The 24,134-nt window shown below is 46.9% G+C and overlaps 1 protein-coding gene across 14 annotated transcripts in view; it reads left to right on the top strand.

Annotated features, from left to right (window-relative positions):
- PPIP5K1 (diphosphoinositol pentakisphosphate kinase 1) overlaps window positions 1-24,134 on the top strand; it is a 1,113,174-nt gene that overhangs the window by 705,378 nt on the left and 383,662 nt on the right. For all 14 annotated transcript variants that reach the window (XM_069625171.1, XM_069625166.1, XM_069625170.1 and 11 more), the window contains exon 23: window positions 6,659-6,775. In XM_069625171.1, coding sequence (XP_069481272.1) covers window positions 6,659-6,775 — 117 coding nt within the window. The remainder of the gene's footprint in view (window positions 1-6,658; window positions 6,776-24,134) is intronic.

The following is a 24,134-nucleotide window of genomic DNA, read 5'->3' as shown; positions in this document are numbered from 1 at the left end:
TGTGGCTGCATGCATGATGTGCATCTATCTTGCCTCACAGGAAGCCTTTGGTGACAGTATACTTTAATACTGTGGCTGCATGCATGATGTGTATCTTGCCTCACAGGAAGCCTTTGGTGACAGTGTACTTTAATACTGTGGCTGCATGCATGATGTGCATCTATCGTGCCTCATTGGAAGCCTTTAGCTCCCAAAATGCAGTCTCTAATATTGTGAAATTTGGTAACCAAGTAACCATACTTAAGTGCCGTTGTCCGTAATTGTGTGCATACAGGAAATGACCATGGTGAGGCATGTTCTAACGTAAGCTTTAGTTAGCAACTCACAATGGTACATTGTGTGTTTGTGTCTGTTTTTGTGTGTGTGTACATGCGCACGCCTGCCTTTTGGTGCCTGAAGTGAGTAGATGTCTGGTATTTCCACTGTGATTCACATCCAATGAGGATGCCTGCAAAAGCTGATGTGTCGTGGCAAAGTACCAGTTGACTAGCTGCAAAATGTTTGAATAGTGCATTTGTATATGATTTGTGGTTGGAGTTAACCTCTACTTTCTGGTTTGACTGACAATATGCACCGAACATGTTTTTCAATTTCTGGCATTTGAACCAGAGAGATAACTAGCCCAAATATGACAAGAGCAGTTGTGCTCCAGCATTTTACGGGCTCCAAGAAACTCAATGGGAGGAGTCTTCCCCTCCGACGGCCAGAAGAAACCATGCTTGGTGCTTCTTTCCTTTAATCTGGCAGACACCATAGGATCCATTGTTCAGAAGACAATTTCGTCTCTACGCTACTCCTAGGCTACTTGACCCCTGGAGCAAAGTACTGCACACTTCTGATACCCTAGTGTGGCTGCTGCTTCCAATGGACTCTTTGTGTGAAGCTTTGACTGTGTAGTGGGGCACTGTTACCATTTTGACTGGTGTAGCTTCACTTTAATAAAACCCCAATCTTTAACCCCTGGCTATGGTCTCTATTGCTGAAACAACAATCTCAAGTTGCTGCTCCTCAGCTTCTTTGCATGTATGTCTTTAAGGGTCCCCTCTGACCTCATCTGAGCTCTTTGGTCCACTCTGATCTCCACTATCCCTGCTGACATTCCTAGTCCTCCACTGTGCAGAATCCACTATGGTGTGGCTCCAACTCCATTTCTTCATCCAAGCTTATCAGTGTCCCCAGAAGCAGCTGAAAGTAAGTTGTAGTTGGAGGTGCAAGTTTGTCTCAGGAGAGGGTCAATTTTAAAAGCTGTGCATGATTTTGTGTAGTAAGTTGGACAGAAATTGAAGCTTACTCAAAAAGTGGGGAGTGCTGTTGTGCTTTTTGTAGGGGGTTTAAAATGATTGGTCTTGCTATAGGTTGTGTTATGAGACGTGCTTGGCTTTAGTGGTTGATGCATGAAGGTGTCCTGTGTTGAGGTTTAGATAGACCAGGGGCCATGGAAGGCGTTCATTCTGTTAGGGTGTTTGTTTCCTGAGTGCTTGCAGTGTGTTCTAGGCAGACAGTCGGGAGCCGGTATGCCGTTCCCTTTACGTATGTTCCTGAATGTGTGGCACTATCTAGTACAGTACTTTTTGCTCTTGATAGATGTAGACTAGAGGTTTGGTCGTGTAAGCTTTGGAGAGCCAGATTTTTAGACTTCTGAATTTTAGGTGGTCCTTTAGGATGTAGATTTCCCTTGGTAGTGCCTTCCAGGGCATAATCCATCAGATGGAGCAGAGATGGTAGAAGCACTAAGTGACTATTGCGTTGATTTAGGATTCCAGCGTGAGACAGTTGTCCATCGACCTCTCTAGGCTCTTGCTCTCAATGTAGGTTGGTTTAGTGCAGTTACCCATTTGAAAGGTTATGGTGATGGTGTTTCAGGTGCAGCGTGAAGTCAGACTATCATTATTTCCATTTTTTCTGCGTAGTTTTATGTAGTTTTTTTTAAATTTTTTTTATTTTTTGAAATCAAACAAACACACTACAACTGTTTCAAAACATAGCACATTTTCATCAAAACTCCCCAACTCCCCCCTCCCCCTTAAACTAGAGCCGATTCTCACATGTCGTTTACGGGAGCATCATTGGGTAGCACAATACTTAGGCAGTCATCATCCGGGTCCTTTGTTTCGTTGTCACCCTGGTTAGGGTTTGCCAACGAGGCCACCAGTTGCCGCCAGGCCAGCAAGGGCCCTTCTTCCTCCCCGCCCCCCCCTGTTGACCGCTTCAAACCAGACTACAGATTCAGCTTCCGCCCACCTCAAGAGGTCTGTCCACCATAACTCCACCCTAGGTCTGTGGGTCGCTTTCCAGCAATCATACGTTTGGCCAAAACATAAGCCAGGTCCATCTTGCTTATGTGTTTCAAATGCCGGGGTCTAGGAAAAAGCCCAAGCATGCATGACCATGCCGATTCCACATCCAGCACCAACCCTCCACCTGCCAGTTTCGTCTTGACCTTGTCCCAAAATCTATGCACCTCTGGGCAAGCCCAAAACATGTGTGGCAGTCCCGCATTCACCTCCCCACACCTGGGGCATTGCTGCGTAGTTGGTCCCCCAAACTTTGCAATCTTCCCGGGGGTTAAATAAGCCCTGTGGGTAACGTACAATTGAAGCTGTTGGAATCTCGCGTTTCGGGACACCTTTTTGTGGTACCTCTGGGCCCGTTCCCACTGCCCATCCGTCATGGGTCCTCCCACCTCCTCCTCCCAATCTTGTCTCAATTGGAGCAACTCCCTCCCTGCCCTTACTCGCAGGAGCTCATATATCCTCGATATTTCGTGCCCGCCCTCTGATACATCATACATGGTTTCCAGGGAGGGGTCTGGGTCTTCCGCTAGCACTGTCTCAGGCCATCTTTCTCTAGTCTTTTTCACAAGCCTAGTGTAGGTTATATATTGGCCACCATGTACTCCCGTCTCTTCCTGCAACCTCTGAAAGTCCACTGCCTCCCCTTCCTGCCATATGTCCCCGAGGGTGGCTAAGCCTACCTGTTCCCAGTATCTGCGGACCGATTCAAGTAGTTGAGAGTCACTTCCGCACAGCGCCGCCAAAGGGGCCTGCTGGGAGTACGGCTCCGAGTCCCCCCCAATCTTCCATGTCCTGTGCCAGATCTCCCAGCCCAGCCTCAGTAACCGCCCCTTGTCCACCAGTTTGTCTCTGCACAACCACACCACTTCCATCAGAAAGTATGGGGCTGTATCTCCATGCAGGAGCCTGGCTTCCGCCGAGTCTTCAGCCGAGAGCCACCTGGCCACGTTCTGCAGCTGCCCCGCCAGGTAATAGAGTTCAAAATTAGGCAGGCCTATCCCCCCCCCTGTCACATGGGTTCTGGAGCTTCCACAGAGCAACCCTATTCCTAGAGCTGCCCCACTCGAAACCCCTGCACACGCTATGAAGTTTCGCGAATAGGCTCCTAAGTATCAGAAGCGGGACGTTTATGAAGAAGTGCAAAAGTCTAGGCAGGACCACCATCTTGAGCAAGGCCGCCCTCCCCATCATGGTCAGGGGCAATCTGGACCAAAATACCATGCTGTTCTTGATCCCCTCTATCGCCTTTTCCGTGTTGTGCTTGTGTTCTGCCTCGACCTTGTGGTAAATGTTTATTCCAAAATACCTAAATGTCACAGGCTGCCATGGTATTGGCAGGACAGGCAGCCTCTGCACCGGGACATTCCTATATCTGCCCGAAGGGAATAGACTGGACTTTCCAGGGTTCACCGAAATGCCCGAGAGGATAGCGTACCGTTCTATTACCTCTAGCACGTACTGTAGGTTTTCCTCTGGGTAACGCAAATAAAGGAGCATATCATCCGCATATAATGATATCAGATGCTCTCCACTGGCAGTGCTTATACCCACCTCCCCATATTGTTGTCGCAGGCATATTGCCAGCGGCTCTAATGACAGTATATATAGCATCAGTGACCAGGGGCATCCTTGTCTGGTCCCACTGCAAAGTTGCCAAGAATCTGAGACTGTGGACCCTGTCTTGACCCTCGCCTTCGGGGTGCTATAAAACAACTGGACCCATCTGAGGTATCCAGGTCCCATTTCGTACCCCTTCAGGACCGTTTTCAGCCAGGGCCATCGTACCGAGTAGAAGGCCTTGACCGCGTCTAACGACACTATAGCCAGCTCGCCCGTGTCTTCCTCAGTTTGGTCTATGACATGGTGTAGCCTCCTGTGGTTATCGGTGATGTTCCTACCTGGAATATATCCCGTCTGATCTGGGTGTATCAGTTTCTTAATCACCCTCTTCAGTGTATTAGCCAGCACCGCTGTGAGTATTTTGCTGTCCTGGTTAAGCATGGACAACGGTCTGTAAGACCCGCACTCCACGGCCGGCTTGCCTGGTTTCAGGAGTGGGATGATTACAGCCTCACGGAGAGACAATGGGAGTTCTCCCTGCTCATAGGCCTCGTTGAAAGTGGCAAGCAGTGGCTGAAGCAACTCTTGCTGGTATGTTTTGTAGAACTCGCTGGGCAGCCCATCCAAACCCGGCGCCTTGCAAGTGGGCAAGTTCCGAATCACCACCTCCAGCTCATCCGAGGTGACGGGTGCGTCTAACTCAGTGCGTTCTAGATCATCCAAGGTGGGCAGCTCAATGTCCCCCAATGTGTCCAGTATGTCTTGACACATATCCTCCCCCGTGTCCTCATACAAGTGTCTGTAAAACTTAAGGAATTCCTCATTTACCTCTTTCTGGGTGTTGTATATGCAACCTCTCTCGTCCTGAATCTCATTAATCACAGAGCGGGGGGTCTCACTCTTATACAGCCAGGCCAGCAGTCTGCCTGGCTTGTCGCCCCCTGCGTGTATCCTCTCCGTATATTTCCTGTAGTTGAGCCTGCACAGTCTATCCCAGAGTGCGCTGCAGGACAACTGTAGCTCCTCTACTTTGGTTCTACTACCATGAGCGGTGCTCTCGCAACACGCGAGATCCTCTGGCTCCCTTTCCACCCCCTGGAGTTCCCTTTCGACCCCCCCCCCCCCCTGTAGCCCCTTAGCTTGGGAAATAGCTACCCCACGCACCACCACCTTAAACGCTTCCCACAGTGTGCCCACAGAGCTTACGCTTCCCATATTTATATCATAGTACTCTTCGATGGCATCCCTCAGGCCCTCCCGAAACCCCTCGTCCTGCAGAGCTTTGGTCCTAAGTCTCCATGTAGGGATCCGCGGTCGTGGGGGCTGGTGTCGCCAGTCTACCACCAAGGGCGAGTGGTCCGATAGTACTCGGGCCTTGTATTCCGCCCCTTCTATGTCTCTCACCATCTCGACTGTTACAAACATGTAATCTAACCTCGTGTGCAAATCATGTGGCGCTGCGTAGTGTGAGTACTGTCTATCCGTGGGATGGAGCCTTCGTAGTTTTATGTAGTTGATCGTCATCGATTCACTTTTTCACGTTAGGCAGGTGTTGAGGTTGTTGTGCTGGAGTGTGAGTCGTCTATATTTGTATTTTATTTATTTATATAGCGCACCTGGCCCAAGGGCATCGGGGCGCATCACTTAGGTTGCATAACAGAAATACAAGCATAACAAGAGGGATAATCTACATTGGTGGAATAGGCAAGGATTTACAGTCATGTACAGGAGCACGATTAAGTAATCATAGAACAGAGGCAACTATAATGCAAGTATTTACACAATCAGCTTTTGTATGTGATTTGCTAGTCATCCACATAGTTGGAACTAGTGGTGAGCCCATAAGATTCTATGATATTCATCAAAGTGCTCAAATATACTTTGAAGTAGAGTGGCAAGAAGCTTAATCCCTGGAGAATTTATAGGTAATGGGGTTTGGCTTCAAACTCTAAGAGGGGGGGAGTCAGGTGATTTCTGTTCTGGCCATTGGAAACAATCTCATCCATTGTAGAGTTGTGTTATGGAGTCTGCTTTCTTCAAGTCTTCTAGTTGGTGTACTCTGGTTAACTGTGTGGTAGGTCGCTGAGGTGTTGCAGACTACGTGAGCCAAAGTGATTTTGCCCGCTGCAATTTTGAGGTAGTTCCAAATGAAGACTAGAGCTGAGTCGGTGCCTTTGATGGGTGTAAAACTGAGCTTTTTTGAGCGATCTAGTACGTTATTGGACTACATCCTCCAAGATTTGGCTGTATCCTTAGCTCTGTAGAATGTATGCTGGGGTATGGTATGTTTGTGATAGTATAAAAGTTGGAGGTGTCACCTGCTTTGTTTTTATAGAAGTGGTTTGACGTAGGTAGTCTTGAAAGATTTTTGTACAATTTCTGTTTCAAGTGAGCAGTTCGTTAATTTTACAAAAGTAGAAAGCTGTCCTTTCCTTTTTAGGGATCTCTTTGTAGATGTTCAGGGGGACAGGGGTCAGCCAGAGAGCCAACTTTGTTGCTAAATTAAGCCATTTTTTACATTTAGTTTGTATATTGGTTTCAAGCTGTTCATTGCTGGGGTTGTAGGCAGAATGTTATTGACCAAAGTTTGAATGTTGCTTCTAATTCTGTTCCTTGCTGTTGTGCTGTTGTCTCGCTGTGTGTGTATAGTACTTTGCATCTCAAATGGTTGCTAATGCATCCAGCTCTCGTACAGAAGCCCAATGCAACATATCTGTTCTCTAAAATTGACAAGCTCAGAATTTTCCGAGCCACTGCTTTGGGGAACAGTGTCAAGTGAAGGCATGTTTACTTCATCGTTCTAGGACCCTTCCTCAGAAGAGCGCTTTCATGTGGAGCTTCACTTCAGTCCTGGTGTGAAGGGTTGCGATGAAGAAGAGAATGCCCCCACTGGGTTTGGATTCCGCCCTGCGTCTGCAGAGGTGAGAGATGTTGTATGACTTTGCTACGTAGATTCCTGTCTTGGGGGCAGGGGGCAGTGCACTGAATTTCACCTTTTGCTTGCTAATCCCTGGGCAAGTGAACCACGTGTGTTATCTTTTGCTCCATTAGTACTTGGCTTGTTCCTTTCCCATGAGGCATATTCCCTGTTGGTTGACATGAGGGTTCTTTCCTGACCTGAGCAGCAGTATCACTCAGGAGGGGTACCCAAGGGAGATCTGGGGGAGCTCTGGGATCCACATGTACCACCTCCAGGGTTCACATCACTTAGCGCTGGGCTTCCTCTGACAGTTTCCCAGTTCTTCTCATTGGTTGTAATCTCCGATTAAGGCAACTGTTGCTTTTCACAGTGGGCCAGCGGCAAGACAATGTTTTCTTAGTTTGGAGACGGCTGTTCTTTCTCCACTACATGATGACGACTCCTCCTTTAATGACGCCAGTGCACATTGGTTTAGCTAAAGATGAACGAAGCATAGACATACTCCTGATGCTACCAGATGGGTTAAGGGTCAGAGCTGTGTTCATAGGACGCATAATTAGTATATTTATGTTCTTGTACCCCATCCCTTCCGTTCTGTTATTGGTCCTCTCTCCCAGGCACTAACTGCAAGCTTAGAAAGCTGCCTTCAAAGGCATGAGTGATGGCTCTGCTCGCTCTCAGATTTCACTCACTTCCATTTTATCTGGCCCCCTCCATAGGTGTTCTTCATCTCAACGGGTGTAAAAATGATACATATCTGCTGGTTTTTAATTAGGCAAGTAGGCTTTCCTTAATAAAACCTGAAGAGTTCTTCTTAAAATTGTATTTGATTAATTTACATACATTTCATAATCGGTTGTCTTGTGACTCGAAGCTATGGTAAGTGCTATGGTAAGTGCAAGTGAATTTGTGATCATTTAATAATGTATTTCTGTTTTCTTTTCGGCCGTCTCCCTCTATTACCCCGCCTTCCTGCCTTTGTTCCTAAGATCCCAGCCAGTGCTGGTAGGTTTCTTTGTACAGGTTCACATGACCCAAATAAGGGTGGGGGAAGGGGGGCTCTGCAGCAGGACTGGAAGTGCATACCCTTGATACTGGAAGCTGTGATGAGTCAAAGCAAATTTGAGGCGAGGCATTAATAATGTATTCTTTGGCTTATCTCCTTGAGATGGCAGGGCCATGGCTGATTTCAAATGAAAAAAGTACACAGTCCTGAGCTCCCTAACTATGCCTTCCGAGCACACGTACACCCCGTGGGAGGGGAAGAAACTGACAGATTGGCCAAGGCAAAGAGACTAATCCCATGAAAATGGAATATGAGTGAGAAACCGGAAGAAGTAAGTGAGGGTTATTCGGGTGAAGTCAGCATTGGAGTTTCAGATGACCAACACTCCTGCAGGAGGACTGGAGGGGTGGCAGATTGTGGAGGCAGATTGTGGAGCAGATGAGCTATTGCGTAGGGAGTGGAAATGGTACTGCTGTGTAAGTGCATGTTTGTGTGGGGAGTGGGTAGAGAGGTCAGAGAAAGGATTTAATGTGAATTGATTGGTAAAGTGTGGAATGGGGCTGTTGTATAGTTTGAAAGGTTGAGTAGTAGTAGCGTGGATGGAGGTGAGTAGTGTCATGGCGGGGAATGGTAGCGTGGAGGAGGCGAATGTTAAGATGGATTTTCAAATTGTAGTCCTCCGGGGAGGATTTAGGGAGGCCACCCTATTATGAACAGGAAAGACACTCAGAGGTTAGCCAAACCCAATCAAGGTTTGGCTAACCTGGCAGAGCGGCTTGGCTGGATCTCAGGAAGGGTGCGAGAGTGCTCTAGGCGACGACGAGTCCACGCAGAGCAGCGCCAATAATTGTAGTTAGACTCGTTTACAATAGTTGATGAGGCCTTTAAAGTATACACAAAGCAACACTATAAAACACATATATATATATATATATATATATAAAATATATACACACATTCGCCCTTAGGAGGAATAGAATAACATTTGATTCCATGACCAGTGAAAATCAGGTAAGTACTCGGATGCATGGAAATGGAAAAGAGACTTGAGGATAATCATATAACAGCTTCTGTAGCTCTTAGCTTGGGGCCTTGTGCCCAAACGTCACCAGTTCCAAAGTAGATACAGGTAGGTTTACGAAGAGATTGGCAGTGCCAGTGGTTATGAGTAATAAGAGTCAAAAAGTTAAAGTTCAGGAACATAAACTCACTCCGTCCCAGTTCTAGGAATGGATTTTTTACCTGGCCTCCAGTGACCAAAGTCAGGAAAGAGTGATTAAGGGAAAGCACTTTAAGCTTCATGTAACCCTATGTAGAACTGGGCGGGACAGAAACACAGGAATATTAACTTACACCCCTGATATCTGTAGATACCACTGCCGGTGTTCAGGAATCTGTTGGGGACACAATAGTCTGTGCTTGCTCCCGTTCCGGAAGGTCCAGGGGTTGCAGGTGTAGAGGTCACTGTCGACATCAGACTTTAGTCTTGTTCAGTCATGGCGTGTTCCAGACAACCTACAGTTGAACACCCAAATGGCAGAAGATGAAGACATCTGCGGAGTAGAACACCTCAGGACAGCTCAAGGTTTTGAAGGAGTGTTGCGGTGGGAGTCACCACAGTCCTGCAGCAACAGGCAATCTTCAGTGGATGAACAAAGGAATTGGCGCAACACAGCTTCTGCTCATGCAAGATGTCTGAAAAGGCAGGAGCAGGCATTATATTGCATAAGGTAACGATCCTCCAGGTTTCAAGGTTGAACTCTGAGCGGCAATGGCTGCAGCGAGGTAGCCCAGGAGGAAGCTTTTCTGCGGTCACTTCCGAAGGCTTGCAACCTCAAACAGGGGTCAAGAGTGGCTGTTCTCTCCGGTCCAAGTCCAAGCACCATCAAGGCTCTTCTTGAGATCAAGCAGAAGAGCAGAGCTTCACCGGGACAGCACTGTTAGGGATTGTACAAGAATCCACCTTATGTAGGGCTTTAAAAGACTCACACTTGGGACACAGGGCTCCAACTCTTAGTATAGGCCTGGACCACACAAGTTGTGTTGGTAGCAATGGCTAGGGTTATTTTAGGAGGAAGGGCGGGCTGTAGGGCAGTGCAAAGAATTTAGATTATACTCCTAGGCCCAAAGAAACACTAATGCACTAAATGTTATATACAAATAATGGTTTATTTTATATATACACTAAGGTTAAGGTGGTTTTCAGAAAGGTAAGTACAATAACACACAATAAGTAACAACTAATGCAATTTTTACAGTGAGTAAATCACGTTAATAATACTTGTAGAATGGCAGTACGCAATTCAAAAGTAAGTAAAGCACACTTGTAATAACTTTTAAAATAACTGTTTCAGGTAAGAATAAATTAAACAAAACCAACATAAAGCAGGTAACTACTTTGCAATAATTGCACAGCGGCCTTCGGCTTTAGGAGTCCATCCCTCTCTAGTTATGAGAGTCGCAGGATCTGATTTGATGGCCAAACAGACAAGGCACAAGCTGTAGAAAGTCCAGAAGTTCCAGAGGAAGTCTTCAGTAGCAAGTAAGTAACACTCTTTGTTGGGGAAAAGGTCCAGGGACCTCTGGGAGGGCTCTGTGAAGGCACAGAGGCATTCGGCCTGGGCGAACATGGATTGTCGAACTCCCAAACACACGAATCAGCACTCGAGCAACACAGGAGCAGAAAAGCAACTCTAAGTAAGTACTACCAAGTGTCTCACAATACCTTACAAGTGAAGAAGAGGATGCCGCACCATGCCCCAGCGATGCAGCAGAAGACCCGGTGACCGGGTTCTTGGTCAGGAAGATGGAAGATGGAAGAAGGGACACTAGAATGGATCTCGCAGCAGCAGCAGTCGAGTGAAGAGACTCCAAGCAAAGGATTATGTCATGGTTCTGTGATTTTGGCACCGTTTGTGAAGCACTATTGAAGAAGGTTACCGCCCTGTGGCTTTGTCTTGCTTTCTCGGTTCAGCGCTCCGTTGAGGGTACTTCAAGGAGTGGAGTCTACCAAAGTTTTGGGACGTTCGATCTTCGGAAGGCGGTGCACTGCGCAATGGCCACAGGTCTCAGGATATTGGCGGTTTGCAGCCGGTGAAGGCCGCAGCTCGTTGTGGATTGCTCAAAATGCAGGTTGTTTTTAGACTGTTTGGACCCACTAGTCTAAGGGAGAGAGTCTTCCTTTTCAGGGCTCTCCTGATGCTTGGAAGAAGGCATTTCCTGTCAGATGGAAGGGGCTGCGGGTGTCTCTCCTCTTCTCCCTCGTCGTTTCTTCAGTACCTCTGGTCAGCTTGCTTTCAGCCTCCGGATCCATGTCTCTTATTCAGAAACCCAGCCACTCAGCACACATGCATCATTCAAAATGTGGGTGGCGTCAGTCCTTATAGAACAGGAGAACCCATCTCCCAGTTGGAACTGGTTCCAAGCAGGCACAGCAGAAGAAAAAGAAAAATGGAGTTTGAGTCCTGCGCCATTTCCTGTCCTCATACACACTGGCACATTGGTGGCTTCACAAAAGGATTCCACCAAAGACAAACATCAAACCGGGGCCTCTCCCACCCTGCACGGCAGAAGAAGGACCATGAAAAAGGACAAGCTATCTTAAATTGGTGACAAAAGAACAGTCCTGATTTTGGGTCAATGATGACCTGTCTCTGCACTACCTTGGCTCTGTGTACGACTTGGGGAGTAAAAATTGCACAAATGTAGTTAGGATACAACCGCTGCCACCAGCCATTCAGATGAGCTTGTCACTGTAACCAAAGAGTTACTGGACCAGTGAGAAAGGGGATACAATGTAGCCCCTCAGCAGGGTGTGCTGATCTCACGATAGGAAAACATAGGAAGGATCAAAAGGGAAGCCCAAAGGGCTCCCATCAACGCTGCAGATAGTGTTGTGTGCTGCAACAGTCAATGACCGTTGCCACAAAACTTGGAGGAAAGCATGTCTCCAAGAAAAAGATATAAAAGGATCCCAAAGACAGGGTAAAAGAATGAGTGAATGTAGAAAAAGGTTCCCACTCACACAGGAGATATGACAAAAATCCAGTGGTCCAGCAAAAAGTGCTTGGGGGCTCACATGTGAAGGGGATTTCACATAAAAATTAAAACCTTCCTGACACTCTGTAGTCGATGCTGGTCAGCTTCAGGAGTTGTTTTCAGGTCGTCAGCGGCTGCACTTTAACAATGATCTGTCAAATGTCTCTAGGAGCTCTCCTTTTATCCAAGGTTTGGTCTGCAAGCATGCCCAGTCCCCACCAATGGTAAGGATCTTCACCATTCCAACTGGCAGTGGCTGTCCAATCATGGATAGCCATTGGCCGCAACATCTGACAGCAACAGATATTCAGGCAGCAGGTATGTAGATTGGGACTAGACCGTTCGAGTCCTCCCTCGGGCCGCGCACACAAACTACCCCTTAGCCCAGAAAAAGTCACAGCTTTCCCCTGGAAATGGTATTCCATATGAGGCATTTCCTGACATGAGAAGGCATTAAGAAGGCCAAAGAACAATTTGTCCAAAGAAGAAACAAAATTCATTGTGGCATGGTCATCTTGGAGTGCTTCCCACTCTTAGTAGCCATTTGTGGTAATTGAAAAAGTAAACATTTGAAAATATGGTAGGAAAATATCGGCTGCCAACAGCCCCTCCTGGACACATATTATTTGTAACCCAAAGTTATAAAGGAAATCGATATATGGATACAAAGTATCCTAACTGCACTTCACTTTAATGTGATGTCTGCAGTTGCCAACATACAAGAAATCAATATTGAGACCCAGGGCCTAATTCATGGAAGCATTTTATAATGGCAAAACCCCATTGGAAAACATTCTGTGAATAAGGGCCCTAGTCTCTCAGCACTGATGGCCTTATGGACTGGGCAGTCACCCCATGAGAAGGAGCGCAAAGCAAGGGAAGTGAAGCAGGAGGCAGAACAAAGGTAAAAAGAAAGAGTGTCCCAGAGAAGTCTAAAACTAAATCTCTCATCCGAAAGGGACCTCTTGCAAACCCTCTACCTTCCCTGACCAGACCAAGCAAAGAAACTTGTGTCCCCAACAGTTTCCGGAAGCTCAGCAGAGATCTCTGGAGACATCGGAATCAGGGGAGGTAAGTTAACATACCTGAAATGAGGAAGCAGATAAAGTGCGTGGCAAAGCCAGCTGTATTATCTACATAAATCTACATAAATGGGGACAGCGCGCGAGCATTGACATTCTTTGACTCGCCCTGATCCAGGTGAGTGCCCCTCTTCCCCTTACATCTTGTTCTTTCCCTTGTGTGTATTTTATTCTGTCTTTTTCTCTTTTTCCAGGTTCATTCCTGGTTTCCACCTGCAATACCTCCCCTGGCCTTTCTCCCTCCCTCTCCCCGCTTCCCTTCCGTGGACTCACCGGTTCTTCCTGGCGTATTTCTCTCTGCTGCGGTAAGCTGGCAGCAAGCGTTAGGTGTTGCTCATCGCTTCTGTTTCTTAGCTTCTCTGCTCTGGGCAAATGCCCAGAAGTCTTCTCTTTGCTTCTGGCATCCCTCAAGTGTGTTCCTTTTCACAGTCCACTTCTCTTCTCCTTCTTCATTAGCCGGTTGGCTCCACGGAACACCTTCTGCTCTCTCGGTCTCTTCCGAAAGATGCAGTCTTCTCCCACCAGCAACTCTGCTTGGTCAGTTGCTTCAGCTGTTTAAATTTCCCAGCTGTAGGTAAGCACTCCTAACAAGTAGTTTGCGGCTTGGGTGATCTGTACTACTCAATCCCTCTTCCTCGTCCCAGTATTCTTGTGCTTGTCGGGAATGGAAGTCCATTCTGGGCAACTTGCATATGAAGTTTGGGCAAAAGTTTGTAGTGGGTTTCAAAGGCAAGTCGGTTTTTTGATAGTTTGTATACAGATCTGGTGAAAAGGTTTTCAACACTCTTCTTTGGTGGATGAAGGGAGGTGTAACAATATGCCATTAAGGCATTGGGTATGGGTGGGATATCCTCAGAAGAAAAAGTGGGATACCATGTCTCATCTGATGACAAGACACCTCCCGGAGGTTGTCTTCCCACATGTGGTTATCCCTTATATTGCCACCCCCAGCGTCCAGATCAGGTAGCGGCTGCCGTCCCCAGGCCACATGAGGGGAGGACACCACCGGGAAATGTATGATGACGCCATCAGATTCATTGCAGCCCACCTCTTCTCCCCCTCCACCCTGCTCTCTTTCCCCTTTATGTGTTTTTTTTCTTTCTCTCATTTTCCAGGTCACTTCCTGGTTTCCACCTGCAGTCCCTCCCCTGTCCTTTCTCCCTCCTTTGCCCTGCCCCTGCTTTGTGTGATTGCCAAGTCAAAGCCCTGCATTCAGCTCCTTTTGGATTCAGGGCAAGATATCCACTAGCAGCAGGCCCATACAACCAGGTCCTGCAGCGGCTGCTGCGTGAAACCGAACGGTATTCTCCCTTCTATTCCCCATGGATTCTCTGCGCAGGGAAAGGCCATCGATCTTGGATCCTGACCCTGTGGGTGGACAAGCAAGGGGAGGATCACCTGGGTGGAGGGTTCTTGGGAATTGGGGAGTGTGTGCTGGATGGCGAGACATGGTATCACCTCTTTCGTAATATAGAATCACCCTTCCTTCAGCCTTCATGGGCTATGTTCACTCATGCCCTATCTCTCCTTATGAATGCCTACCAAGTACTGAGAAGAGGAAGAAGCAACTCTGAACAATGCACACTTCCTATGACCATCACCACTCTAGTACTGAGACGAAGAAGAGAGGTGTAGGTATAGGCAGTACTGAAGGTATGGCATGTCACATGAATTGAGATCATTATAGCCAGGCAATGCCAGTTAACAACACACACCTGAGACCCCTTAATAGGGCTCAGGTGTTTAAAGGAAGGAGAGGGAGCTATGTGAGACGGGGAGGAAGAGGAGGAAGAGGAGGAGAAGGAGAACCGCTGAGGTGCCGGGTAACCAGACAGCCTGAAGACTGTCCACAATTCCGGAAGATCTGCAAGACCCGAGAAGGACAGGTAGTTTGCAGGACCAGGAGCCTTCAGAAGCGAAGGTGGGCTGGCAGAGCTAAAGAATTAACCTGCTGCAGAACGAACGCGGTCCGCGTTCATTGTGAAGAATCGAGAAGTTGGCCTATGCGAGGATGTGTCCTGGGGGGAAAGCAGAATCAATGCAGTCTGTGTCATGATGCCTACCTCCAAGGAGCCAGGTCCGACCCAGCAACCCCAGAGGCAGGCATCATTTCCCCCAGGGGAGTGCCAGCGGTCCCAAGCTGGGGCCCTTTGGACGCAGTCCTGGCGCCTTAGGCGCCAGGCTCATGTTGGACCTCCGTCCTGGCGCCTTAGGCGCCAGGCTCATAAAGCTAGACATGTGTTCAAGTGTTTTAATGTGCACTTACCTGATGCAGACCATGCTGCCACATCCGGGCCCTCTTGAGGCCTGAATGGAACTACTTTACCTGTGGGACTACTTTCCACCCGGGTGTGGTCGGGGAAGGATACATACCTGATTGGAGGAAGGATACACACTTGGGACTTCTCATCCAAAGCTATTTAAACCACACCCGATCAGCAACTCACGCTTCGCGTTGTTCTGCTCCTCGCAGCTGGACGCTCACCGTGTCAGCTCCTGCATCTGGACTTCAGCCACGCCTGTCAGCATCCTGGGTCACCTACAAAGGGAGACAAGAGACCTTACCAGCTAAATCTGCACCACGCAGACATCACCGACGATCCTGAAAGGGAAGACATTATTTTTAAAAGCATTTCGTTACGATCGCTGCAGCGCTGCTTTTCACTCACCTTTCCTGGGTTCCTCCATCTTAAGCAGCGATCATCCGGATACACAGCCACTTCCCAGAGCCTAGAGAAAAAGACAAGAATAAGAGGTGAGAGAAGGAAGGGAATAAGACTTACCTGTTGGGTCATTCCCTTTTCATTTCGGGTCTTGCCGCTTCCAGGCATTTTCCGGACCCCGGCCCCTATGGGGAAAAAAGACAAAGACATTGAATGAGCGAAAGCAAAGACATTACCTGAACGCTCATCCAGAACTAACCTGCCATTTACTGGAACTGGAACTGCACGTTTCACTTCGGGTCGGCGCCATATCTCCGGCATTCCGAACCCCGGCCCTTAAGGGGAAAAAAGACATAAGCATTAGCGCTTGCTGCAATAAGACAATGAACATTATTATTAAGCTTGAACTTTTGAACTTGCAACAGAACTCTTACAGCGCCTTACCTGAATAGTCAAGCTTATTTTGAACTCCCATCAAACCTCAATCCAGTGAAGTAACTGGGTTTCAACGCGCCCCTGCATCAGAAGCAGGATGGAGAACTCATCCTTCCAGACCCTAAGGTGAGACTTCACGGGGAATCGAGGAAGGGTATCGTGGAGGGTTGGAAGAGAGTGGGAGGCTTGAGCATAACTCAGTCAGTAGGTAATACTCCCTTTTCACGCACAGGGGAATATTCCTGCGAGCCGGAGAAGCCAGAGTAGAGGGCCCTTCCTGTCCATCTTCAGAGTCCTGCGCTTCACCATTGAAGAAGCATCAGCACTCGAAGCCAGACCTGCGCCTCCATGGGGATCAGGTGAGCGTTACAGTCTGCTGCCCGACTACTGAATTGGTGAGCGGGAGCAGCTGAAACTGTCACAGGGGAGACACGAAGAGCAGTTGAGTGTCAGAAGGCACAGAAAATCGTAGCGCTCCTCTGGGACCAAACGCAACTGTCCATAAGCACAAGTGGGTGCGAATGCTATTGAATGCCAAACTAAATGAAAATGGCTTTTTGAATGAAAGTCCATCAGATTGAAAACTGAATTAACTGGGAACTCCTATTTGATTAAGAACACATGATATTAAGTATCAGATGAACAATTGGAAGTTAAATTGGCACATTGTTTATCAACTAGTGAACAAATATCAGTATTTGAACTACAACTGTGAGGCCAAAGCTTTGTGAACAGAACTACAACAAGTGACAAAGTGAACAAACACTTAAGTATTTGATTTTCAAATGTGAGGAAGATGTGTGATCTTATGGCTAAGTAAATACTGGTGCAGAAAAGGCTTGCATTCGCCAAAAGGAAAGACAAATGTGGAAAAACCCAAAGACCGAGGCAGAAGAGCCTACGAGGGGCTAAACTAATCCAAGGAGAGACTTATGATTGCGTGACCTGTAATGGGTGGGACCGTGTGTTCTAATAACTGCGCCTAGACCAGGGAGCTCTCTATTATAAAGATCAGTCCTCCTGAGGCAAGCCAAGCAGAAGCATAGGGTTCCTGGTTGCGTGACCTCCAATGGATGGACTGTGTGTTCTGATAACTGTGCCTAGACCAGGGAGCTCTCTATTATAAAGATCAGTTCTCCTGAGGCAAGCCAAGCAGAAGCATAGGGTTCCTGGTTGCGTGACCTCTAATGGCTGGACTGTGTGTTCTGATTACTGTGCCTAGACCAGGGAGCTCTCTATTATAAAGATCACAGTCATCCTGAAGCAAGCCAAGCAGAAGCATATGGTTCCCGGTTGCGTGACCTGTAATGGGTGGACTGTGTTTTCTGATAACTGCGCCTAGACCAGGAGCTCTCTATTATAAAGATCAGTTCTCCTGAGGCAAGCCAAGCAGAAGCATAGGGTTCCTGGTTACGTGACCTCTAATGGCTGGACTGTGTGTTCTGATAACTGCGCCTAGACCAGAGAGCTCTCTATTATAAAGATCAGTTCTCCTGAGGCAAGCTACGCAGAAGCATATGGTTCCCGGTTGCGTGACCTGTAATGGGTGGACTGTGTTTTCTGATAACTGCGCCTAGACCAGGAGCTCTCTATTATAAAGATCAGTTCTCCTGAGGCAAGCCAAGCAGAAGCATAGGGTTCCTGGTTGCGTGACCTCTAATGGCTGGACTGTGTGGTCTGATAACTGCACCTAGACCAGGGGAACCCTAAATGATGACCAACAAAGAACATTGTAAGTCAGCCACTGAAAACTGTTTCTACTACTTGATAATGCTAGCCAGAAGGCAGGTAAAGTGAACCTGTTTTCCTACTTTGAACATTGAACAAATGACTTTAGAATAAATAATACATTTAAGTTTTGGAGAAGGGAACCCTGGGACTTGAAGGAACTGAGATGTGTTATCTTGGGGAAGAAAAAAGGAAAAAATAAAAACAAGGAAAACCTCAAGGACCTCTTTTTGTGTGAAGTATACCATAGTGAACTTGGGGAAGGGAACCTCAAGACCTGGTGGGACATTGGTGAAACACACAGCTATTGGAACTGAATTGAGCCTGAAGTCGAAGGCCCAAGAAGAACTTAAGCTGAGAGCAGCTGAGACTTTACTTTTGAACACTATTTTGGTTAAGAAGAATCCCCACTAGATGTGAGGGCAAGCATAGGTTTTGGTCACAGACAGAACTTTGATTTGGAATTATAGATACAGACTTTCCTTTTTTTCTTTAGGCAGGAGAAATCCCTACCGTCCCCACATTTTAATAAAGCTCTTTGAAACTTGAGTTATGTTGTCTGCGTCATCTCTTGATACCATTCCTGTCCCACACTGCCCCTCTTACAGATTTCCTTTTTGCCCCCTCCATCTTGCGCTTTCCCCTTTGTGTGTTTGTTTCTGCCTTTCTCTTTTTCTCCCTTTTTCCAGGTCCCTTCCTGGTTTCCACCTGCAATCTCTCTCCTGGCCTTTCTTCCCCTGCTTCATGTAATTGGTGAGTGAAAGCCATGCTTTCAGCTCATTTTGGATTCAGGACAGCATTCCCACCAGCAGCAGGCCTGTACAATCAGGTTTTGCAGCGGCAGCCCCGATCTAGGTGAGTCCCCCTCACTCCCATCTTGCTCTTTTTTCCCATTAGTGTGTGCTTTTCTCTCTTTTTCCAGGTCACTTTAAGGTTTCCACGTGCAATCCTTCCCCTGGCCTTTCTCCCTCCTGCTCCTCGTCAATGCTCTGTGTGATTGGCGAGAGGGTGGGGAAGCCATCCTCTTAAGTGGGACTCAGGGCAGCCTTACCCGGGCAGCCTTCGGCTAAGGGCCAGAGGCAAAGGGCAGCTCCATCCTAACCAGCTCGATTTCGTTTTCGCCCATGTTTTCCAATGGACACCTTATGCAGACAACTTACAATTACAGAAAAGCTAAGTGTTGTGTAGTGTGGGGGGGGGAGTACATACATTACTGTACTCCAGTAAAACCCCACTACTCTTATTACCCAATATCTTATACCACATGCATCCAGCCTAATTGTGTAAGTTAACCATATTTTGCACCTAGCCTGAAATATATTGCGCTTAGTTGGATTGTTGTCGGTGGGAAATGTATCACACTTAGGTGGATTGTTGGGGGTAAGAAATGTATCGCAGTTCGGTAGATTGTTGGGGGTAACAAATGTACCGCACTTAGTTGGATTGTTGGGGGTGGGAAATGTATTGCACTTAGTTGGATTGTTGGGGATGGGAAATGTATTGCACTTAGTTGGATTGTTGGGGGTGGGAAATGTATTGCACTTAGTTGGATTGTTGGTTGTGGGAAATGTATTGCACTTCGTTGGATTGTTGGTTGTGGGAAATGTATTGCACTTCGTTGGATTGTTGGGGTGGGAAATGTATTGCACTTAGGTGGATTGTTGGGGTGGGAAATGTATTGCACTTAGGTGGATTGTTGGGGATGGGAAATGTATTGCTCCTAACTCACCATTCTGCATGCGCACCCTCAAGCTCTGAACTAAACACAACCATACCTCTACCGCACACACTTCACAACACCCAACATGAAACCAAACCATGCACAACCATACCTCGACACCACATAACAGCTATGTGCTGAAAACACACCAATGCTCAGTGATCAGTTTCTCCGAACTGAGACTGCCAACAGTGCATCAAAGCTCTCTTGTTCTTCTCTCTTTCCCACAAACAAACCCATTCCTCCTTCCATTGCAGATCCGCCAGAGCGCCAGGAGACCTCTCATGAGCATGGTACAAGACTTAGTAACATTAGCATACAACAGACTAAGTACTTCAGATGTGTCATCAGTTACGTCATGTCCTAACATATAATTTTACAAAAACCTACAGGGACTGGGGATAGGTTAGTGGGCTTGGCTTCATATGGCTTCTGTAGAGGTTTAGACATATCTGATGGCTCCACTGGAACCACTCCTATATTGATGAAGGTTAAACTCCATCTTCACGACAAGGGATTGGGTGGCATATTACTTGATGGGCGGCATGACTTTAAGGATTGTGATCGGTTGGCATAATGCTTACCTACCTTGGACACTTGGCAGATCGTCAGAATATGAGCCAGACATAGAGTAGGGAGAGGGAGGCCCATGGTCTGTACTTTGTTCAATTAAAAGTTACCACTCCTCATTCTCAGGCCATGAGACTGGGCAATCCCTTTGTACTTGGCCTCATGTCTACATGCGCATGTAGGGAGAACTGCAGATGTATTATCTATGTCCTTGTTCTCCAATTATGGGTCACGTTTTACGAGACCGTGTATGAAATGGAATTACCTCCTTTTTGAGATTTTAGCTCTTATTAACGTTTGTGTTGTGTTCTCCATTACCACTGGGGACACTCTTCAGATATTCTTCATGGAGTCTTTTGGCTTATTGTTGTGTTCCACCTAGCTAACAAAGGCTAGTTGTGCTCTTATAAACTTGGGAATTGCTATTGCGTGCCTTCTCTCAGTCGTTCTGATCCTCCCTAATTTCACCGTAACCTTGGCACTAGTTGCAGGCTAATGTAGAGGAGCAGATGTGCACGTCACTGATAGACTCTGCCTCCACACCTCCGTCATACTGGAACAGCAGTTGAAGAGCCCTATGTGTGGCACCAGGTATCAATCCAGTGCCGTATTGAGTGTATGAGAGACGAAATGCACTCAGACACCTTTATCAAATGTACACATGAACTGAAAGTGTAGTGGGATATTTGCAGAATCCACTGAGCTTTGAAGAGCTATAAGTGAAGTTGGACAAGGGGAGTGGCCGTCATGAAAGAAAGACACGAGGACACACTGAAATGATATGCAAATACTTAAAGAATAAAGATGCAACTAAAGTAATAAGAGAAACATGTAACTGTTTACAAGTAAATCGTGTGCACTAAAGAAATAAGTGAGTGGAGATGAAGCGAATGTACATACTGTGAGAAACCAGAAGGTGTCTCACCCGCTAGTCCCCAGGGATCTGTCATCCAGGTGGCCAGGAGACGGCCATGGCTTTTTGATCCAGTTCTTAGGGGTGGACCAGTGCGGGAGGATCACCTGGGTCAGGACTCTTCGGGGAGTGATAGTGAGACACTGTGTGGTGAGATGCGGTATACCTCTCTTCCCTGTAACACCTTTATCCAATCCTACCCGATGGGATATTTAGAAACTCACCTACCTTTTCCTGCACAAACACTTTTACACGGACAGCCTGCTCTGGGAGAAAACAGACTTGCACCTGAGCCATGTACCTAACATGTCCCAATACTGTGATGAGGTGAAGTCAGGCAATTATCACAATCACTCAGACCTGACTTCCATTACACTTCCCCACACAAATAAAAGGCGGAGCACGAGAGCACACATTGAGCGAGCCAATACACATGAAGGTACAGCAGTTTCGAGTTGGCAGCTGAACGAGGGGATGAAGACTACCAGACAAGAGGTTCATGAGAGGGGAAACACCCTTGACCTTTTTGACAGGAAGCTGTTACTTTCAAGAAACCTTCAAGGCAGAAAACATAAGACCAGGAAACAAGGCTGATGAATCCTACATTGTTTGTCGGAGAAGCAGACGCTGTGGTTTCATCATTAGCTCCAAGAACAAAGAAGCGACCGAAAACAACACAGCCCGTGAGTTGGGGAGACCAATGCCAGACCGGTCTGTTTTGAAGTCAAGGTTACAAGTGGCAACATTGTAAAATGAGCGCTGGAATGAACATTGTTAAACGTGTGTGATGAAAGATGCGAGTGAAGCTAAATTGCTTGTGAATATCTGAACATTAGAAGGAAAGATATGATACCGTTGACAGAGTAATCCGGCACTGTTAATGTGCTCAGTCAAAGGTCTCTGTACGGTATCCTGACAAAAGAAACAAAAGTAGAAGATTGATATGAAGTGTAAATTGTGTGAAGTGAATCGAAGTGGTCCTGCGACGGATTAAGCAAAACCCATCGCACATTCGAAAGTCTTCGATTCTGGTTTCAAAAGGAATCTGAGCCCGGATGATGGGGGTCCATGTTCCGAGCCCGGACGAGGGAGACCAAGTTGTGAACATTGTAGAAAAGAGGTCTGAGCCCGGACGAGGGAGACCCGTTGTCTGAGACTGAAGGAGGGAGACCAGTCTTGAACTTGTGAACGTGAAAGACATGACAAAGGAAAGGAACATTTGTGTTTTGTTTGTTACATCAGGCCCTCGTGTCATTGTAGGAAAGACTTTGGCGGAAGGCCCTGCTGCCTGTCTGTTGAACTGTTACCTCGTGGCCAAGAAGCCAGAGTGTGTGCAAAGCCCACACGTGCCGCCTTGACCTGTGCTGAAAACGTGGGGAATGGAAGCCAACTGCTCAACTATCCCGTCATATCATTTCTTGAACACTTTTCTTTTGCATACATTGTTATCCCCCACCGTTTCCTATTTAGAAGTAAGGATTGGCTATAGGTTTATTAGAATAGGCCCTTATATTTTGACAGACTTGATTAGGACTGCGTTATTATGAGATGGTCGTAGCTTGCTCCCATCTTTAGATTTAGGTTTAGAAAGGCGTTCTACCAACCTATTAAAGTTCAATAAACACCCTTGAACTGGGATTGCGTGTCTGTCTTCACTGTTTGATACCATGACTTCCTTACAATACGCAGAAACGCAAGGTAGATGAGACACATAGAAACTTACTGCAGAAGAAAATGGAATACAACTAAAGCGGCCATGACAAAAAAGATGGACACCGGACTCGTGTTGAAACAAATCAAGCTACCTCAGAGACAGACCAGGGCTGTAGAGTCAGGAGATGCTGGAAAAACAGCATTGTGCAAAGAACAGAGAATGTCCATTGGCCGTGGATCAAGGATTCAACATCAAGGAACAATTGCAAGGCACAAAGGGAGTCAAGTGGATAAGCCGTGTATGTAAGATGTATTTCTTTTTGATGCAGAAATCCTATGTGCGGTAGAGCAACCAAGTCTCCAGAGGCCAAGAGGAGTAATGACAACCAGCCTAATTGAATTAAATAGCAAATATAAAAGGTCAAAATGGACAATATCGTGGTCTTCTCACACGTGATTCACATGATTCATTAAGCTCCAGAAAAAGATAATTGTGTACCTACACTCCCTTAAATGTCCCAGAACAGAGAACAGGCTGCAAGGTCAACTACAAAGAAGCAGCCTTGGCTTAGGGCCTGACCGATGAGAGATGATGGACTAATTGAGCAAGTGGGTAGTAGTCCGATGTTGCTCTCTGCACCCAAGTTTTGCATTTTGCTTATGTGCTGCTAACAAGCCGAAAGTCCAAGGTTGGGAGAGAATGCCAAGCAATCATACGGCTCTATGCAGCTACATGCTATACAATGTTGCACAGACCAATCCGCTGCTGTTATTCTGCTATAATCCCTCCCTTACGTATTTAGAGGTGGTTCAAGGCGTGCCTACAAGATAAGCTGCATACAGAAACGATACTAATAGTTATGATATATAGGTACATACGTTGCCTTAACCAATCTCTCCCTTCAATAGGTTTTACAGTTTGTCACAAAGGATGACCTCATAGCTGACGTATATTGAGGTATAAAGCCTTCGTATAAGCAGACCCCGGATTCCGTCAGATGGGCAATGGGGTGGTCCTCCGGCACTGTTAGGGAGATTTTTCGACATTATTGTGGCTCATCCTCTCTCCTAGTGAGACCCCCAGTACTTTTTGCTGGACTTCTGGACCTTTTTCTTTTAATCCTGAATGAGTCGAGCCCTTTTCCACTCATTCATTCTTATTCGCTCTGTCTTTTGCATCTCTATTCTTTGCATTCTACCTGTACTAAGGAGTATGTGTGCTCCATAGCTCTTAAAGGCGTGGAAACAGATGGATCTCTGCATATCTCTGTATCTCCTATGTATGCTATGTTTATGCTATGTACCTGTATCCCCATGTTATCTGTATCACATGTTTACCCTATCCATCCCGTCACTTTATATACGTATGCCGCTATGTATGCCCCCTGTCCTGCTCTCGTGCTTCTTGTGCTTAGTCGCAAGCACTTTACTGATAACCACAATATCACACTACTACGCTTACTCTCTCCGATACACCATCATTCAACTAGAACACAGCTATACTATGACACATTCGGCCTAGCTGTTCTCATACTAACATGACCCCATGAAC

This window comes from Ambystoma mexicanum, chromosome 11 (assembly GCF_040938575.1).
Source record: "Ambystoma mexicanum isolate Mex_15411 chromosome 11, UKY_AmexF1_1, whole genome shotgun sequence".
Taxonomy (NCBI): domain Eukaryota; kingdom Metazoa; phylum Chordata; class Amphibia; order Caudata; family Ambystomatidae; genus Ambystoma; species Ambystoma mexicanum.
Note: the sequence above shows the minus strand (reverse complement) of the source record. Positions and strands in the feature narration are given on the sequence as shown.